This window comes from Meriones unguiculatus, chromosome 8, assembly GCF_030254825.1.
Source record: "Meriones unguiculatus strain TT.TT164.6M chromosome 8, Bangor_MerUng_6.1, whole genome shotgun sequence".
In the NCBI taxonomy this organism is placed as follows: domain Eukaryota; kingdom Metazoa; phylum Chordata; class Mammalia; order Rodentia; family Muridae; genus Meriones; species Meriones unguiculatus.
In genome coordinates, this window is record NC_083356.1 from 116,616,565 (window position 1) to 116,634,832 (window position 18,268).

Genomic DNA, 18,268 nt, shown 5'->3' on the forward strand with positions numbered 1-18,268 from the left:
TCTGTGAACCTTGTTTCTCCAGGGCCAGGTACATCCTAATCTATGCAAGCAGGCCGAGCGAGACCAGCTGACTGCATGGTTGTGAGGTTAGGTCGGTAAAGATGCTCCTGGCCTGGAAAGCAAGGTCCACCAATTACTCAGTGGCCCATCACCTACCCTCTAGAATAGCAAGCACTGGGCACCTCTCAGAACGGGCTGTGCCCACAGTCGTGGGCCATTCAGCTAGACACTGCACAGTCCCCGCCATGCCCAGCTGTGTCATACAGCCTGGCATTACGGAAACAGCAACGCTTTAATCCCAGGAGTCTAAATTTCTTGCCTCATTAATTCAGAATGTTAATGTCATCGTGAATATCTTCTCCCACAAAGAAATCCCTCGAGCATATAAAGAAGAGAGCAAAACACGTGACTGTGGGGTCAAGACAGAAATGGAGCGAAAGAGCTTCGTTGTAAGCCTTTGCACGCACCAGTAGTCCTCCAGCCTCGGAAAGAAAATAATCTCTTTGTAAGTTATTACTGCTGCTGTAATTAGCTTCCAGGATATTAAACATAGATACCACGAGCATCCTCCTCAGGTATACGATGGGTCGCCGATGCCCTTAAGATGCCAACTGTGGATCTGAATCATGCTCGCTCTGGACTCTAATGAGCCAGCCTGCTTTGGGGAGAAGCATTAGCACTGTGGCTTTATCATCTTTACTGTTCTTTGGGTAACTGTTGCCCATTATTTAGATTTTAAGATCTCCAGTATCACACACACACACACTCACACACCGGCAATATGTTTTAGTTTCTACAAACCTCTCACACAGCCAACTTGTCATTGCCCAGTAGAAACGCCACATGCAGAAAAATCACTTTCCACGTTGGACAAAGCAATCCACCCTGAGTGATCAACACAATGTCATCCTGAATTCACACAAGGAGGAAATACTGGCTGCGGGTTTGCTTTTCTGAGTTCGCCAGGATCATGCTAGGCTAAATGATGGCCAACAGCTAGCTGACCAGCCCCTTTGTGTCCCTTTCTCTAAGAACTGCAGTTGTGCAGGCACATTAACTCTGCCACCAGAGGGAGCTGACATCTTCCTCCAGAGCCTGCTGGGTCCGAAGATCAGGACAGGGTGAGACTGGAACCTTCCAAGAAAGGCCGGCCTCTCTACTGGGCAGCCTGGAGCTCAGGGAAAGGGAAACACACGCGGCTTAGTCTTGACTCTAACTTGAAGGGAGAAGGGCTGTTAGGTGACAGCACACATACACTCATGAAGGCAGGACACCCATCAGCCAGCCACCAGTTCAACGTTTCGTGGGGAGGCACCCCCAAAATCAGATGAGACCTAGAGATGGAAGAGAATAGGGAACAAACGTGTGAGCGCAGCTTAGTTCGAGCGGGTAATGGGATTTGGCAGCTCAGGCAGCTAGGGAGTGGGGAGGGACAATAGCTAGGGGGTGGGGGATAGGAATCAGAGGCACATATCCGCACCCTGTTTGCCCTGGCAGAGTTCCAGTCACTGTGGTTCCTGAACAGTAATGCGGAGGTGCTGCTCTTTACCCTACTTTATTTATGCTCTTTCATCTCTTTCTCCCTTCTCACCCCAATCCCTTCCAACACCAGGTAGGAGAGAAAGGAGGTTAGTGGAGACAGGGGCCGGGGTTCTCTTTGCTACTTCCCGCTGCGTAGCATTGTTCGGTTCCTTGGGGCAAGTCCAGTCTTTGTTTCAGGAGATCTCCAACTTCTCAGCCAGCTGTATCAGCAGCAACCTGGAACAGCAGGAGGGAGCACCAGCATTCTTCTCCTTTCTCAGAGATTCCCCCTCCTCTCCTCCTCTCCCCGCCTCTCTCTCTCTCTCTCTCTCTCTCTCTCTCTCTCTCTCCCTCTCTCTCTCTCTTTCTCTCGTTCTCTTTCTTCTGGGCTCTGACCTTTATTCCCTCTTAGGGTCCTCAGATTTAAACTATCTGCAGCTGGCAAAGGGCCCCTCTCAGAGTCCAAATGAGGCAAATAGTTTGCTGCTGTGGACTATCTGAATCAGACCCAGATCCCACACCTGGAACCAAAACAGAAACATGTTTACGTCCACAACATCCATCTGCTGGGTGTGCGCCTGTGAACTTTCCAATTGGAGGGTCGGGGCTGGGCACTGTCCAGTCACCTGTCCTCTGAGAAGAGAACCTCGCTCAGTACTTCTGAGTGATGAGCGAGGTTGCTCTACACACAACTTGGGCCTGGCTGAAGAGTGGCCTAGTGGTTAGTTCTGCGTGGAAGGACAGGCCCAGGCTCTAAAGTCTAAAGAGAAAGAAAGAAAGAAAGAAAGAAAGAAAGAAAGAAAGAAAGAAAGAAAGAAAGAAAGAAAGAAAGAAGAAACGAAGGAAGGAAGGAAGGAAGGAAAGAAGGAAGGAAGGAAGGAAGGAAGGAAGGAAGGAAGGAAGGAAGGAAGGAAGGAAGGGGCAAATTCCAGGTTAAATTCCAGTAGCCTCAGGCACATTACTAAACAAATCATGGAGATAGTCCCGAGGCTAGCCTGGACGTGGGGAAGTCATGGAATAGGAATCGTGACAGGCCAGTGTTTAGCTTCTACTGTCCATGAGAATTCATCTAACACCCACTGCTAAGAAAAACGTTAATCACACACACACACACACACACACACACACACACGCCTCTCTTCCTTTGTCACTCCCTCCTTCCCCCCCCCTCTCTGCAGGAGATCAGTTTGTTCAAGGATCAAAGTGATTAGAACATCCTGCCTTCTTCACAGCAAGCAGAAAACAGAGACCTAACCATGACATCATGTATATTCTGCCATTAGTACCAAATAAAAATAGCCTAGAACAGCCCATTCCAAACCGATATGCTATGGCCCCTGCTCAGGCATGAAGAGACCTAGACCGTCTTTATTGTTTTAGCACATGGCTGCCTTGTTAAAGTTTACCTCACCATCACAAGACAGCCTCCGCAGCACCAGCCATTAAGTTGAAATTCCACCAGAGCAAGGGGATAGGGAGAGAGGCAAGAGAAAGCACCTCTCCCGGGTGGGATGCGGTGGCCCTTCCAAGCACTGTGGCTGCAGTCCAGCCTGACGAATTGTGTTACCTCTCCCTGGCCACTGATAAGTTCAAGGAAGGCTAAAAATGCACGCTGGACAGGCAGCTTGCGACCTCTGCTAGAAATGCCTCAGCATCAGCAGAATAGATGACCACGTCAGTAGCTCCCACTCCCAGCTGCCAAAAGCCCGACGCGCCATGTGCGAAAGCCACGGCCTCCGTGGGGCTTTCTTCTTATTTCCACCCTTGTTTCCATTCACGAACATCAGTTCCATAGCTTGACCCTGTTCGCGCTTGGCCAGGCAACGTGCCTTCTCTCACAGTCTTGAAACCACTTCAAGACTGGTGTCTGGGGGGGGGTGGGGGGGACATTTGTGGGGAAATTATGTTTTAGTATGGACAAATGAGACCTGCCTCCAGCAATTTCATTTTTTTTCTTAACTCTCATTTTCAGGACTGCCCTATACAAAACCATATAGTGACTTCACAAATATGGTAACTGGTGGCTAGTGTGGACTCTGGATTCAAAAATCCAAGTCCAAACCCCAATACTGTCTTCGAGGGGTAAATTCTATAGTGTTTCTCAGCCAGGGATTTTTGGTTTTGTTTTTGGTGTTTTTTTTGGTTGGTTGGTTGGTTGGTTGGTTGGTTGGTTGGTTGGTTGGTTAGGTTTTTTTTGTTTTGCTTATTTTTTTGTTTTGTTTTGTTTTGTATGTGTTTTGTCCGTAAAATGGGAGAATAAGGATATGTCTTCCGCTGGGTGCAATGAGGACTTAATAAGAAAAATGTCTTCTGAAGCATGGATGTAGAACTGACAGGGTTAGTTACATGGGAAACAGACGTGAATATTTATTCTTTATTTCCGTGCTTCTGAAAATCACACGGATAGATGCTCCAAGGCTACCTACCACTAATGTGAAAACATTTCTTTCAAGAACTCTGGGCTTGCTTCTCCGTTCACCACTAGCGTTTGATTATTTGTTTTTCCAAGTATGGTTTAAAAACTGCTGGAAGCCTCGTGTGGTAGTTAATACGTTATCTTAAGCAATTTAGTGCAAATTAATTTTTACACAACCTTGAGTTTCAAAAGCCATTGGACTGGGGAGGGAACGAATGGGGCTTGGGAGGCTGTTTGCTGTCTCCATCTGGGCCCTGGAGCGGCCCCATCTGCCCTCGCAGGTCCCACCAGCTCTCAGCAGCTCCCCTGCCAAACAGCATGAGGAACCTCTAAACCCAACAGCAGGCTCGGATGCATGGAAAGATGGATGCTTCAAGTTTTGGAGGAAGCAGAGGGGGTTACTTGGGCATTTCAACGTTCGGGTTTTTGAACCATCACCCAAGTTAGACATCTGGTTTCTGGTTAGCTTTATTTCTGAGTTTCTTTCTCTCTTGTGATTTGAATTCTCACTCCCCAAGAGGGTTTCTCGGGCTGTGTTTGAGAGCTCTGGACACATTCTGCTGAGGGCATCGGCACTCAGCGGGAGCCACTAAATGGTTCAGGGGGAAATGGCAAGCTTGGGGCCCTGTGAGGGCCGATTACACTGGAGCGAAAGGAAGGCAGGGAGACGAGTGCAGCTGCAGTCATGGAATTCAGAGGGAGGAGAGGGGTAGCCTAAAGGGAGACAGCAGCATCAGCAACAGACAGCAGTATGGAGACCCTTTGGAAGAGGGATGACTGAGGCACGCAAGTGAAGAGGGAAGGCCGTGAATTTCAGAGAGAAAGCGCTGCATGGATGGCAAGGCTCGGGTCTTTAGAGAGTGGCCCGGTGAACAGATGGAGGTCTGAAGGAAGGTGATGACGTCAGCTGTGCCTGGTCGTCACTGTGTCTCCAGTCATGACAGCACATGGCAGAGGAGGAGCTTAAATGTGACCCATGGCCAACTGTGTCACTGCAAAGCGGCATGTCCACTCTGGGACTATCTCTATTAACTCATCAATAGCCAATAGCCGTTGCCTTCTGGAACCTACAGTTTCAGCAGCTCACTGGTTTGTAAATTAAGACCACACATGGCTGCTACCTTCTGAAATCTCTTACATTCCTCAGAGACGCTCTTGCCCCCGTGACTTCATCAGTCATGTGACTCCAAGAGCGCCTGAAGGCATGCCACGGCTGCTGTGCCCCTTGCCCCCTCTGCTGGAGGTCTAGGTGGCTAGGTCAGCTGCACATGGTGTCTATCCTTTTCCATTTCAAAACTCCAGTCCCCAAAGGACCCCTAACGTTTCACTTGGAAAGGAAGCAACTATAGTTGTAGACCAATGCTACAAAAGATCCCTGAGATGAATGCCAACTCCAATTGTCCATTTTAGCAAAAACCAAGGAGGCAGAGATGCAGCCTTGCCTAGCATACCCTAGGTTCAACCCTTGGCAATTAGAAGGAGGCGGGGAATATTTTAAAGAGTATTCCAAAATAATTTTTAGATCTATTTTTAAAGTATATAAAAAGTATTCATCCCCATCCCATAAACTGTCTCTCAGTTTCCAGTATTTCTCTTTCATAAGGTGATCGTAAGGGAAAACAGAAAATGCCAATCCATACTGCTGGAAATTCAGAACTATACTTCAACAACAATAATCTTCATCCCTAAAAATGAATACCTAGCTCCCATAGCTTCCTCAGAGATTATTAAAGTGCTGATGATATATTTGGGTGTGTTCAGGTTCAGGGCCCAGCCTGGTGAGAATTTGGTTTCTCTTGGTGTCTTTACAGCAGCGGAGCAGCAGCCACGGGGGGGGAGGGGCGAGGTGGGGAGGACTGTCACCAGGCAGGACTCTAAGTTGAAGGAAACAGGTCCCAGGAACGACAACACTAAGAAAGTTCTGGGCTCATCCCGAGGTGCGGTTGTTTGGCTTGTTTGGATAGCTGGATTGTGGATAGCAGATCAGACATGCCAGCCTCACTCTTAGCCACTCTTAGGTTAAGGCTAGGAAGCCTTAAGCAGCCACCAGGCCAGGACTGGGAGAGAGGAAAGGCCTTATCTCCCCGGGCCTCTGTAATGGGAATTAGAGATCTAAAGCTGAGTAAACAAACAAAGCAGAAAGGCTGTCTCTGTTCTGTGCAGGGCCCACGGGGCAGCACGGTATCAGTCAGTCTCCCATGACCGTAGCACAGCACCCGCCACTGTGGTGGGGCAGGCACGTGGCGGAACGCAGCTGTCTGTCATCTCGTGTTCACAGTCAGGACTCGGGAGCTCAGACCTGCAGCAGAACAAACCCTTCCTTACCTAGGTTGCTTCCTGCACATGTTTTGTTGTCGTGATGACAAAAGTCAGTGATGCGCACATAAAACTTACAATGTCTAATGTCTAACCCAGAGTCACCCGGTATTCAAAGACACAAGAAAATTTTGATCCATAATAATGACAAGAGCCAGTCAATGCACTTTAAAAAGAGGAAATTTCTTTGTAGAAGCTTACAGTTACGGAGACTCCGGCCTGTGGTTGGAGGGACTATGGCCTCGGGTTTCTGATGGCGGTGCTGGATGGCACACACGTCTGAGCAAACCCAAGTTGAGAATGCACAGGTTGGCAGCCACAGTACACGCAGACTTCCTGTCTCCAGTTCTTGTCTATAACAAGAACACCCCTTCCTCAGGAGCAGGAGCTCTCTGCGGTGGGTCAGCCACCTTGCTTCGTGGGAAGACCTTGTATTCCCACCATTGGTTCAAACCCTTCCATTCTCTACCCAGAGCACCGGCAGCTACTTCTGTGGTCATGAGCTTCTCATAGAAAGTACAAAGCTTGCACTCCTCATCCGATGAGTTTCTGGCAGCAAGTGGCTGGGAAGGAGAAAATCTACTTCATCTTGACAGGGCCGACCACCTAGAAGACCGCACACTCACACACACACACACTCACACACGCACACACAGTGTCACAGCTTTAAAGTACTAAAAATATAAAAACATTTTCGGTTTAAGAAAAAAAAAACTGTAATTGTAAAGATAGATGACATGCTTTGGGTCTGCATACAAAGAACCAGGACAGGAGGCTTCTGAGAGAAGGCTGAGCCTGACCTGGGCAGTCCAGGAGGACGAGCTGTTTAGGGAGGGCACGGCCACACAGCACTTTCAACCAGCAAGACTTTAGCGAAGCTCCAGCTCAGGCTGTCACTATGTGGCCACAGGCAAGTCCTTTCACCTGGTTGAACTGCAACTTCCTTCCTGTAAAGAGACGACAAAGGGGCTGGAGAGTCGGCGCAGCCATTAAAGGCTCACAACCAAAAGTATAAGAGATGGTAAAGGGACCTACCACAGAGAACTTCCATGATGCCTCTGTGAGGTAGTGGCATCAAGACCCTAACCCTAGCCCTAGCCCTAGCCCTAGTGCAGTGAATGTCCAGGACGTAAACCCTCCTCATCTCTTAAATGTCATCAGAAACAGGAAAGGGGAAACATCATTTGTCCTCCCTTCTCTGCTAGTGAAGTTACTGTCAGGGCTCATGTTGCATGATGGGAAAGCTTTGCTCAGTTAAGCACTGTGGTCCTTGGCTGGGATGAGTGTGCAGACATACTTTTTATAGATATTTTGGGTTGCCACACCTAGATAATGGAAAGGGGTTACATTTACTAGCTTCTAGGGTGTCCTACAATGTACAGCCACTGCAGAAAATAGTCATGTGACCCAAAACATCAGTAGCACTATGGTGGAGACACTGAGGTCGGCGGTCACTCAATTTCTTTATTATTATCATTACATAGTGGGTTACTATGGGCAAGGCCTTTCATTTAGGTCTTGCTTTCCTCAATGACAGCAACACGGATAATAACAGCAACACGGATAATAACAACACAGACCTCAGAAGGTTCTCGAGAAAGCTAACTGCCAGCGCACCTGAAACAGTGCAGCCTGACACAAAGCAGGCATTCCCTACCTACATGGTGACCCCAGACAGATAAACCGGACAGACAGATAAACAGAGCGGTCAAGACGTGGGAGAGACCAAGGGAGGGAGTCCTGCAGGAAGGCTCCATGGAGCCATTGAGCAGGTGGAGGGCTTCTTCCGGGGACTGGGAGCTGGGGAGGAGTCACAGACATCCTAAAGCACTGTGTTGTGGAGCTTGGGAGAGGGGGCGCACCCCCAGAGGAGAGAGGTCCACGTGCCAGATGTACGTGTTTCCAGCTTTAACTGCTCTCACTCCTTTTCGAGGCCTTGATCAAAGCAATAGCTAGAGTCTGTATTTTCTTTCTCTTGTTAGCTTGTTTAATATAAGCTCTTGATCTGTGTCTCAGACTCTGTTTACATGTATTGATTTAGCAGAATCTATCAAAATGCAAATTCATGTACTCTTTGACCCAGAAACACTAATTCTATAATTTGACCTTCTGCTATTCTTCAGCTACAAAATGGCTATGTACACAATAGCCTTGACATCATTACTTAGGATGGCCAGATATAAGCAACATTTCGTTTCCATTAACAACAGAAAGAAGCTGCTTTAACAAACATGACCGCTATAGAACACTAGGTGGCCATTTTTTTAATCTCATTTTTAACCTCGATAGGTTTAAAAAATGTTTCTTGAAGGCCACACAAGCAGCTGCCCATATATAGTGTGTCTTGGAATGAAAATTCAGTGTTTGGGGCAGTCTAGAAGGGAGTCTTTACACGGTAGCTTTTGTACCTTCTGCATCCCTTGACCTATGTGAATGTTACTTGCTGAAAATCTGAATAAAATATACACGTGCCACTCACAAGAGAGCTCAACAGTGGAGCATGGCCTTCCACACTGGGAAGGGGAGCTATCCAGATGCCTGGGTGTAAGGTATGTCTCCCTCCCCATTCAAAAAGTACCCCAGGTGCTCCTGATGGACAAAAGCAGGCTCATGGTATCAATAAGCTTGTCCTACGAGATGAGCTGTGCATGCCAACTTTCAGGTCCAATTGGGTTTTCACAGGACCCGAACAAGAGGCGTGAGCCCCACTCTGCTCTGAGAGAGTCTGGTTAGACCCCTGGGAATATATTACAGGGCCACGCACCTGAGCTCAGCACAAAAAAACAATACTCTAAAACCAGAATGGTAAGCATAAGGTGGACTGCTTTGGGAGGTAGGGTGCTGGTTGCTCTTGGGGGGAGGGATTAAATAGTGGCTGGACAGCCGTGCACAGGCATGCCACCGAGAAGCTGGGCACCCTCTGGCTGTCACAGAACCACGAGGAATTAGCTGCTCCTGTCAAGCCTCTTGCTCACAATGCCTGGTGGTAGTGTTACATGAACGCCAACTGCATTTATGGAGCAAATGTACAGCATCAGAGCAATTTCTCAAGATGGGGAGTCTTGCTACCTTTGTCCAGAACTGACACTTGTCCCGAGGAAAATGGTTCTTCTCGTGGTACTCATATTTCAGAAAACAAAGAACAAGAGGGAATTCTGAGAAAGCGGTATTTCTCCCCCACCCCAGGATTTTATGCCACACAAAGAAAGCAAGAGGAAGAAGAAAAGAAGAAAAATCAAGGAGGGAAAGCTGTTTGGGGCTAAGCCAAACAAACGTAAATGCTTTAAAGAATAAATTGGTAGACTAATTCGAATCATGGGCAGGTGCTAGGAATGTAATTTAGTAAAAGCTCGGGAACCTGCCAAAGAAGAGAAAAATGTGTTGCTTTTGAGATCATTTCCCAGCAGTTCCATAAAGGAAAACTGATTACAGGAATTTAATAAGTAAAACAGAGCCAGAAAGAGTGTGATCAAATGAGTTTTTAATTACATTTCAGCAGAAAAAAATTCCAGTTCGTGCTCCTGGGATTAAAAAAAAATAATTTCTAGAGAAATGCTTTTGTAGCAGGAAAATAACATATACACTAATTTCCATAGGAATTACAGTAGTCAGTTTAATTAAAAGGTTTGATCAGAGTAAAGAGGAGCTTGTGCCAAGGCTAAATAAAATCATGGCAGTCACTGCTGCCTCACCCCGTTGTCAAAAGTAAATAAATAATAAATAAACCGGCAGACAAACAAACACTGAACAGGACTCAGGCATCTGTGTTTTCTCGTGGAAATAAAGGGAATTTCTGATCGCTGGGTGAGTCTGTTGCTTTCCTTTACTCATATATGAAACAAATGGTACATCTGATTTTAAATGAGAGATGTTTCTAGCTGGTGTGACAAAGCTCTCTGGAAAGAAGACACACACACAGGCAGGATGAGGGAGGAATGAGAATAACTATTCCAGGGCATCGATGTGAAGAGAGGGGTTACCTCAGCCAGCAGGAGGCTCGCTGCTCACACAGAGAGCTTTAGGGGGCTGTGTCTGGGTGACTGACAGATGGCTCGAGGTGTGCTTACGGGAAGGACATCCTGCCGTCGGTAGGACACACTGTTCTTCATCTGAGGACTTAGCTGCCAGCCACTCTTAACCACAGCACACACCTAGAGAATGCTTCCTGGAAGGGGCCCAGAAACCACCGTACCTTTATTGTCTGTTCAGCTTTTGTCCCCTGTGGTGAATGTGAAGGGGACCCACCTGCAAGGCATTTCCATGGGATCACAGTTTTCATCCCTGGCCTCAGCGGTAGGACTCAGTCAGAAGCATCACAAAGACAACGTGAGGCCGCATGCGCTACTATTCTTGTGTAGAAATAAACTCCTATGGCTAACCTTAGTTGCCAACGTGCCTGACACAATCCAGCAAGAGGAAACCTCAACTGAACTGCCTCCATCAGATTTGCCTGTAGGTGTGTCTGTAGACGGTGCCATCCCCTGGGAGGTGGGCTTGGGTTCTATAAGAAAAACAGCCAAGCAAGCCACAGGGAACAAGCCAGTAAGCAGCTTCCCCCATGGTCTCTAGTTCAGTTCCTGCCTGCAGGTTCTTGCCTTGGCTTCCCTTGGTGATGAACTGTAGCCTGTAAAATATCTCTGAGTTTGGGGCTAGCCCAGTCTACACGGTGCGTTCTAGGCTAGCCAAGGCATGATAAGACCCTGTCTTAAAAAAAAAAAAAAAAAGCAACAATAAAAAGATGGAATGTCACCCAAAGTCTTTTTTCCCAGCTGCTGATGCACAGGATTTTCCACAGGCTACACAAGAGTCCACCACCGTAGGACACCCTTAACCCCGTGTTTCCTTTTCTCAAAAACTGGATTGTCCAGAATATAAAATGACTTCTAGGCCCTTTGCTGTGTATGTTCTCTATGAATAGCTTTACTGATGTTTATTATTCATATTTTTGCATATAGAATTTTAGCAGATGTTTTGCCAATCGTATTTTACCGGTTGACTATGTTGAAGTCTTTCATGCTAAACAGTCCAATGTAAAATTCATGGGAAGATGAGACAGAATATTAGGTTAGTGTTACAGATCAAAGGCAGGCTACTTGTCCAGAGTGCACAGGCCTTGAGTTTGGACCCTAACACCAGATAGGGGCCAGGCTAACTAATTAACTAATTAATTAATTAAAAGCATTTAAAAGAAAGAAGATTAATTCTATAAATTTAATATTACTGTTTAAATTTAAACTTGTTTCAGTGGAGCCAGGAATAACGAGGTGTTCCCGCTTGGGCAGAATGTTCTCTAAGGCCCTTTGGCCAGTCGGACATTCATCCGCTGGTGCTTGGCCCGAGCATTCTGAGTCCATGCTAACCCTAGCTCACAGGCGCTGTCCACACCTACTCCACAGTACCCCTTCTCTGGGGAGACTGGTTTAAAGGCTGCAGAAGGCTCCTGAGCATCAAATTCAAACAAGAGCGCATACTGTCAAGATCTTATTGCCTGGAGTCATCCAGGGCTTCTGAGCTCAGAAGCTGCTCAAACCAGTTGGAAGTAGGAACCTTTTCTCTTAAAAAGGAAAAAAAAGAAATGTAAAGGGGAGCATTTAGGAGGATGTATGGATCTTGTGCAGTTAAATACCCTAAAGCTTCAGTTTCATGGACCTGGTGACCCATCTGCCCTGTGTGACATTCCTGACATTTCCTCTCTCCTCATCTCCCCCACGCCTCTCCATCCCTCTCTTACACACCCCCTTCCCTTTATATCATACCTATTTCCATACATGTTACTATTAGAGTGGAAACACATGTTTGAGTCAAAAGGAACGTAAGGTCTTTAAAATGTGAAGTTAAGAAGACTAAGAGAGACAAAGAAGACTAAGAGAGACAAAGAAGACTAAGAGAGACAAAGAAGAGGACTTGCAGCCAAGCTGACCAGCTACAGAAGGACAGAGCTTTGGGGGAGCAACAAAGCACATCAGCAGGCTCCCATGAAGACCCTCCCTCTCCCACACACATCCAGAGGCACACTCTGGGCGCTGTTATCCGTTCCCATCATTTGTATCTCCATCACCTCACCTTAGTCTGTATGTTCAGCATGGCACCCTACATCTTGCTTTTGGAAAATGAGTCCCTCCTTTTTCCTTGGGAATTTCCCTGATCTTTCTGTTCGGAAAAATTCACCTGGGCATCTGTGGCAGAGCCACCGTAAGTTTATCTTACGATTCACGCTCTCTCTGGCAGGCAAAGATGTGTTTGTTGATAGAGACAGGTGAGCTGCATTTTTGTCTTGTGGTTTGTTTATTGTGCTTGTAGACTTGGAGTCTACAAGGTCGCCCTTCCCTTGAGTAATCGCCAGCCCACCTTGTCACTTTCATTCTTTCCAGGGGCGCTACGAATACACCATAACAGTGTTGGATGCATGCCTACTTCTCAGAAATAGTTCCTATTTAGCAGAGTGGTCATTTCCTTTCCTCTAGCTGGTTTCCACTCCCTTTATAAACAGAAGGGGGAACCGAACCTATGCATTCCCATAATCCACATCTCTTTCTCTCCATCCCTTCCTTGTTTGTTTTAGGCCTTGGTGAAGGTCAACGCAAAACTGAAGCCGATGCTGGATTCCGTGGCTGCCAACCGAAGGAAGTGGGAAGAGCTGCACCAAAAAAGACTACAGGTCTCTGCTGCCTCCCCAGCCCCCGCCGTTCTCGCAGTGGCCGCAGGGGAGGACAGAGTGTAAGCCAGCTAGAGCTGCTGCGCAACCCTGCAGCCTGGGGGGTCCCAGCCTGGAGGCATCTGCCTCAGCTCAGCCCCATCATCACCCTCTTCACTCAGACAGTCCTAGAGCTTTGACTACACCGGGAAGCGCACCGGAAACTGGGCGTGGCAGCACAGGAACAGAAGGATGGAGGGAGGCAGAGAACCTGAGCCTCGGCTTCTGGTGGTGGAGCCGCACTGCTGGATCTGGACCCACGAACCTGAGGGCCATCAGCCCCACTGGTTCTGAGCTGAGGGGACACCATGGTAAAAGTGTCACTATGGCTGCTTCCTACGGCGCTTTTCTGTCATGAGCACTTTCTTTCTTGGCAGGCTCTCCCGGAGGAGGCTTTTGTGCGAGAGTCCAGATTTGCATCCTAGGTGTTTTATTTCTAATCCCACTGCTTCTTAGTGATGCGCCAGACCCTTGGTCTCCTGGGCCTGAGGGTAACCTGCTCCCCTGAATAGAGCCAGCTGACCCCAATCTTCCCACTGGGTCCACAGAGGAACATAGTGTGTTTGTCTAGCTGGTGTTTCACAGGGTCTGTGACCCTGCAGTGAGGTAGATTGTGGTTCGCCTTTTCAGTCTTTGGATTCAGCCTTCATTGTAAACAAAGTCTTTTTATGGGACTGCCCACGGACCCGCTTGAGGTGAAAAACTGGGGGGAGAAAATTTAAGGTACCTCAGTTTTACATTTTTCCTTACATGCAAAAAAGATTGTTCTAGAAAGGTCTAGGAATAACATCTGCACAACCTGTATCATCTAGGCGGTCAGGTCGCTAGCAGGTGAAAGCCAACGTGTAGGCAAATGTGACAAGAAAGCTACTCTGATGCCCATGTCACCAGAGACGCTAAGGACAGGATCCGCCTTACCCAAAGAACGCTGGACTTGCTGCCCCTCACTATGTGTCATTAGCTGAGAGATTCTGGACAGGTCATGACAGATTCATGTTTCCCAAACTGTCAAGTGAGGTTACACCAGGAACTTATTTGCAGAAACCTTAGCATTAAAATCCTTTGTCCAAACAGACTTTCAAGGACTCCCCAGGGCACACGAATAGCTAAAAGCTGAAATCCTATGTCTGAAGCAGGCCTTGGGTATCCAGAAGCCACACAAATCATCCTCTCTTCGTATACACACACACACACACACACACACACACACACACACATGCACACACGCACACACGGTGCTCCACAGAGAGTCAGAGCACTCTGGAAATCCCTGGGTGACATGAGGGTCAGCCCAGCTCCGAACAATAGAAAACTTACAAAACTTTTTTTTTCCTTAACCCTTAACTTACAAAACATTTTTTATCTTGCTTCTTCAGAGCAGTATCAGTTCTAAACTTCACTCAAATCCGAAAGACAAAGAGGTCAGACTTCACAGGGGACTTGCTTTCTGGGTGTTTAGGAGATGTCTGATGATGGGGGGAGTAAAACGAAGGTGGAGTGGGCTGGCGATCATCAGCAGGAAGGCAGTCTTCTTGTAGCAAGAAACAATAAGATTATAGACCAGGCACAGGGTGGGGCTAGAGGGAGAATTCAGGACCAAGGCAGATGGTTAAGACGAACCGGCTACGGAGAGGTGAAAGTCAGTCCAAAGAAAAACAGCACCTCCAGCCCAAAATAAAAAGAGGGTGCTGATTCCTGTCATCAATTGAGCAGGAAAGAGAAACAATTACACGGGCAGAGGCATGACAAAGGAGAGAAGAGAGGTGTGTGTGCATTGAGAAATAATGTTACTGGCTGCCCTTTACAGCTGTGTCTGTGGGGAAGGTGGAGAGACTGCAGGGGGAAATGAGCGCAGGGAAAAAAAAAAAAAACAACCTCTGCAGAGCAGGTAAGAGAGGCTGTTCAGATTTATGGATTTTATTAAGCCAGTTTTCTGAATCACTCTGCTATAAAGGAAAATAGCTTCTGCCGAGCTGTCTCCTCCTCCTTCAGGTGAAGGACAAAGGGTGGGTGGAGCTAGGAACAGACCCGAGGTCTGTGGAAACACAGCAGGTGTCTCTGGGTACTGCAGCCTGGGAATCAGGAATCTGGGACTGTTCATATGAGGCTGCCGTGAGCCCACATCTGTTACCCTTCCTAACAATAAATAAAAAATAACCAGAAAATGGAGGCCAGTCCGTCTACATTAAAAGAATTCCAGTGGTGTGTTTTATGATAAAACCGGACCCAGCGTCTTCCGGAGACTGCAGGCAGCAAGACAGCAGCTCCCCTCCCCGCCCTGAATGTTGATGCTACATATTGCTGAGGGGGACATAATTTATAGCACAAACCCTACGGCTTCCACTAAGGTTGAGTTTTCCTCTCATCTCCTTGCCTTTTTATTGGCTTCGCTGCACGGTTGCCAGTAGCAACATCCACTGGTAGCAAAGGGAGTTCAACACCATTGCAGTCTGCCAGACAGCGGAGCCCTGACAATGTCAACCATCAATCAAATAGCTGTTTGTAATTGCCTCCATCTATTTCTCCTGTCGCAAGGTATCTTTCCTATTGTGGGTCAAGATTCAGAAACTGCTGACTAATGCCCAGGGTCTGTTTCTCCGTGACTATGGAGAAATGGCAGAGAGGGTGGTAGCCTTCCTGGTGCCAAGCCCTAGAGGTTAGAGCTTGGAATTCCTGGCCTTGAAGGTATTTTTTTTTTTTTATCCCTTGTAAAACAAATTCTTTCCCATGAACATGAATTATGTGCCATCCTGTAGTCTGCTTCTCCAAGGCACAGAGAAGGGAACTTCCCAATCCTTATTTATTGCTGCTGCTTCTTGCTGAAGGAAGGTATTTGAAATGTGAGCCTTCTGCAAAATAAAATTCAAGCAGACAAGATTTTCTTCTTCCTCGGGCCTCTGGGCATCAACGGCTGAGATGACTCCGTCCTACTTTTGTATGAGATGTATTTTTTCAGAAATTCTATTTCTTCATACTAGTGAGCATGAGTATGTGCATAATCTACAACACAGCTGGAGATCCTGGTGGGTGAGGGCAGCTTGGCAACCCGCCAAAGGTACCAGCACTCAGCAGAGCAGGACCCCATCTTAGCTGGCTGCCAATGGGCCTACCAACTCTGCAGCTCTGCAGGGTTCTGTCTGTTAAATAAAAGCACCAACCTTTATTCAGTTTCTGCTTCAAAAGACCAAGCTATGCTTTGCTTTGGAAAATTCATCCAGGTAATTTTCTTTCTACTTCTTAAATGAAATAGAAGAAAACCTGAGAGTCATCTTCTCGCTGAAGAGTGTAAAAATTTATAATTTATATATAGGGGAGCAGACACAAAACAACCTTCCGACCCACCATGTGAGGCTGCTCCTAATAAAGGTGAGTGAGAACGTCGTCAACGCCTGTTTGTGTGCATTCTATTACGTCATAATGAACAGCTTTAGATAATTCCATAACATGGAATTTATAAGGAGAGTCAATTTATAAGGAGAGTCAAAAAAAAAAAACAAGAAAAAAAAACCGCACACGAGTTTCCCGTTTCTGAAATCTGAAGGCCTGCATGCTTCCAAGTACTTTGGGATTGCAAATACGTTGGATTTAAAATGATCTCGGCCTGTTTTTAGCAGCACCATAGCTGTAGTGTGTCACTGGAATTCAGCTGCCTTCTCTGTGTATCAAAACTAAGCACACGTTAGTGACGTAAGTCATCAGACTGACTCTACGCCATTTACTTTGCAGTACAATAACCCACTTCTCTTACTGACCATTGTGAGTTACAAAAAGACCAAAAAAAAACCAAACCAATCATGACCACCTCCACTAATAGAAACAATTTCTGTCAAGCGCAGCAGAAATCTAAACATGTCTGAGAAGAAATTCAAACATAAAGAAAAATGTGTTGGCACGGGGGTAGGGAGTGACAGATTCATTAAGGCAACGGGATGTTTCCTAACTTGGCACCCTGCGAGCTCTGACATGCGTTAGTGAATTCCCTCTCTGTTTCATGGTAACAGTCTGGAGTTGTTATTCTGCCGAGTGCTGTCCAGAGCTCCCAAACCCCAAAGGAATTTAGAGGTTCAGTCTGGCTACTGGAAGTCCAAAGGGTCACATGCTTCCTACGTCAGCAACTCTCAAACTGTGGGTCATGACCCTTTGGGGAGTCACACATCAGACATCCTGCATATCAGATACTTACAGTTCATAACAGGAGCAAAGTTACAGTTAACGGAGTATCGACAAAAATGATTTTATGGTTGAGGGTCACCAGCACATGAAGAACCGCATTAAAGGGTCACGCCTTAGGAAGGTTGACACTGTCCTACGAGAGCAATAGCGGAACTCGGAAGGCAGAACTAAAACAAGGTGTCCCTGGAGCACTCCATAAAGGGCTTTAGATTTGTTCCCAGTGTCCTGCTCAGGCTGTCTGTGTCACACACACGCACACACCCCCCCCCAGCTGGTGATTTTAGGTTGCACGTACTTTGATTTTGAATGTCCCTGCATGTTTGTACAACTCTCAGCAGCACTAAAGGCAAACTGTTCATCTGTGTATTGAGCTGCACCAACCAACGTTTCCTAATGTACACACTGGTGCAAAAATGCCTGTTTTGTTAAGTAAATGAACTACTTGCTATGAGGGGGGAAGAAGTGTGTTCTTTGAGGCCATCATTTGTCTGCATTCATCTCTGTGTCTTTGTGTGTTTTGGACTGCTCGTTTTTCTTTTGCTCTAGTGTAGATTTAGAGTAAATCATATTTAGAGCAATTTTCAAGCATAACACACTGTGGAGATAGAAGTCTAGTTTATTGAGCCCCATTCCCTTGGAGGGCTGTTGCTTTTGCCATTTTATTTTGATTTACAATAATTTAAAAAGGGTCCCCTACTGACTTGTTTCCTAATTATCGTTGTTTTACACAAAAGAAGGGAAGTATGTTGTCGTTTGGGTTGTGTGAAGCCCTTCTCTTTGTGTTGTTTCCAGGCTCCTACTGTTCTGTAAGAACACTTGGTTTAATGCTGCTTGGCCATTTCAGAAGCAGCTACACATGGCTTTGAAACAGGCTGCTGTAAGAAAACAAAGACTTCTTGTTTTTAATAAAATGCTTAATGTTTAACTAACACTCCGGAATGGTCTTTGTTTGGAGGGCTGGAAGAAAGACGCATGCTTTGTAATCCCTACAATTTAAATTGTGACAATTTAGCTCATTAACCTTAGTCAGTGTTGTCTGCTTGTGTGAGAGGAATACCGGGACCTCATTTTTCAAATGACAAAAGATTTCTTTGGATTACTCAAGGTTGTCTGGAGGCAGGAGAACTCTGCAGCTGAAAATGGGGTTC

At 46.7% G+C, this 18,268-nt stretch overlaps 1 protein-coding gene across 1 annotated transcript in view; it reads left to right on the forward strand.

The window, feature by feature from the left end:
- Pde11a (phosphodiesterase 11A) overlaps positions 1 to 18,028 on the forward strand; it is a 324,698-nt gene extending 306,670 nt beyond the window's left edge. Inside the window, exon 20 of the mRNA XM_060390423.1 lies at positions 12,816 to 18,028. Coding sequence (XP_060246406.1) covers positions 12,816 to 12,974 — 159 coding nt within the window. The 3' untranslated portion in view covers positions 12,975 to 18,028. The remainder of the gene's footprint in view (positions 1 to 12,815) is intronic.
- The last annotated feature ends 240 nt before the right edge of the window (positions 18,029 to 18,268 follow it).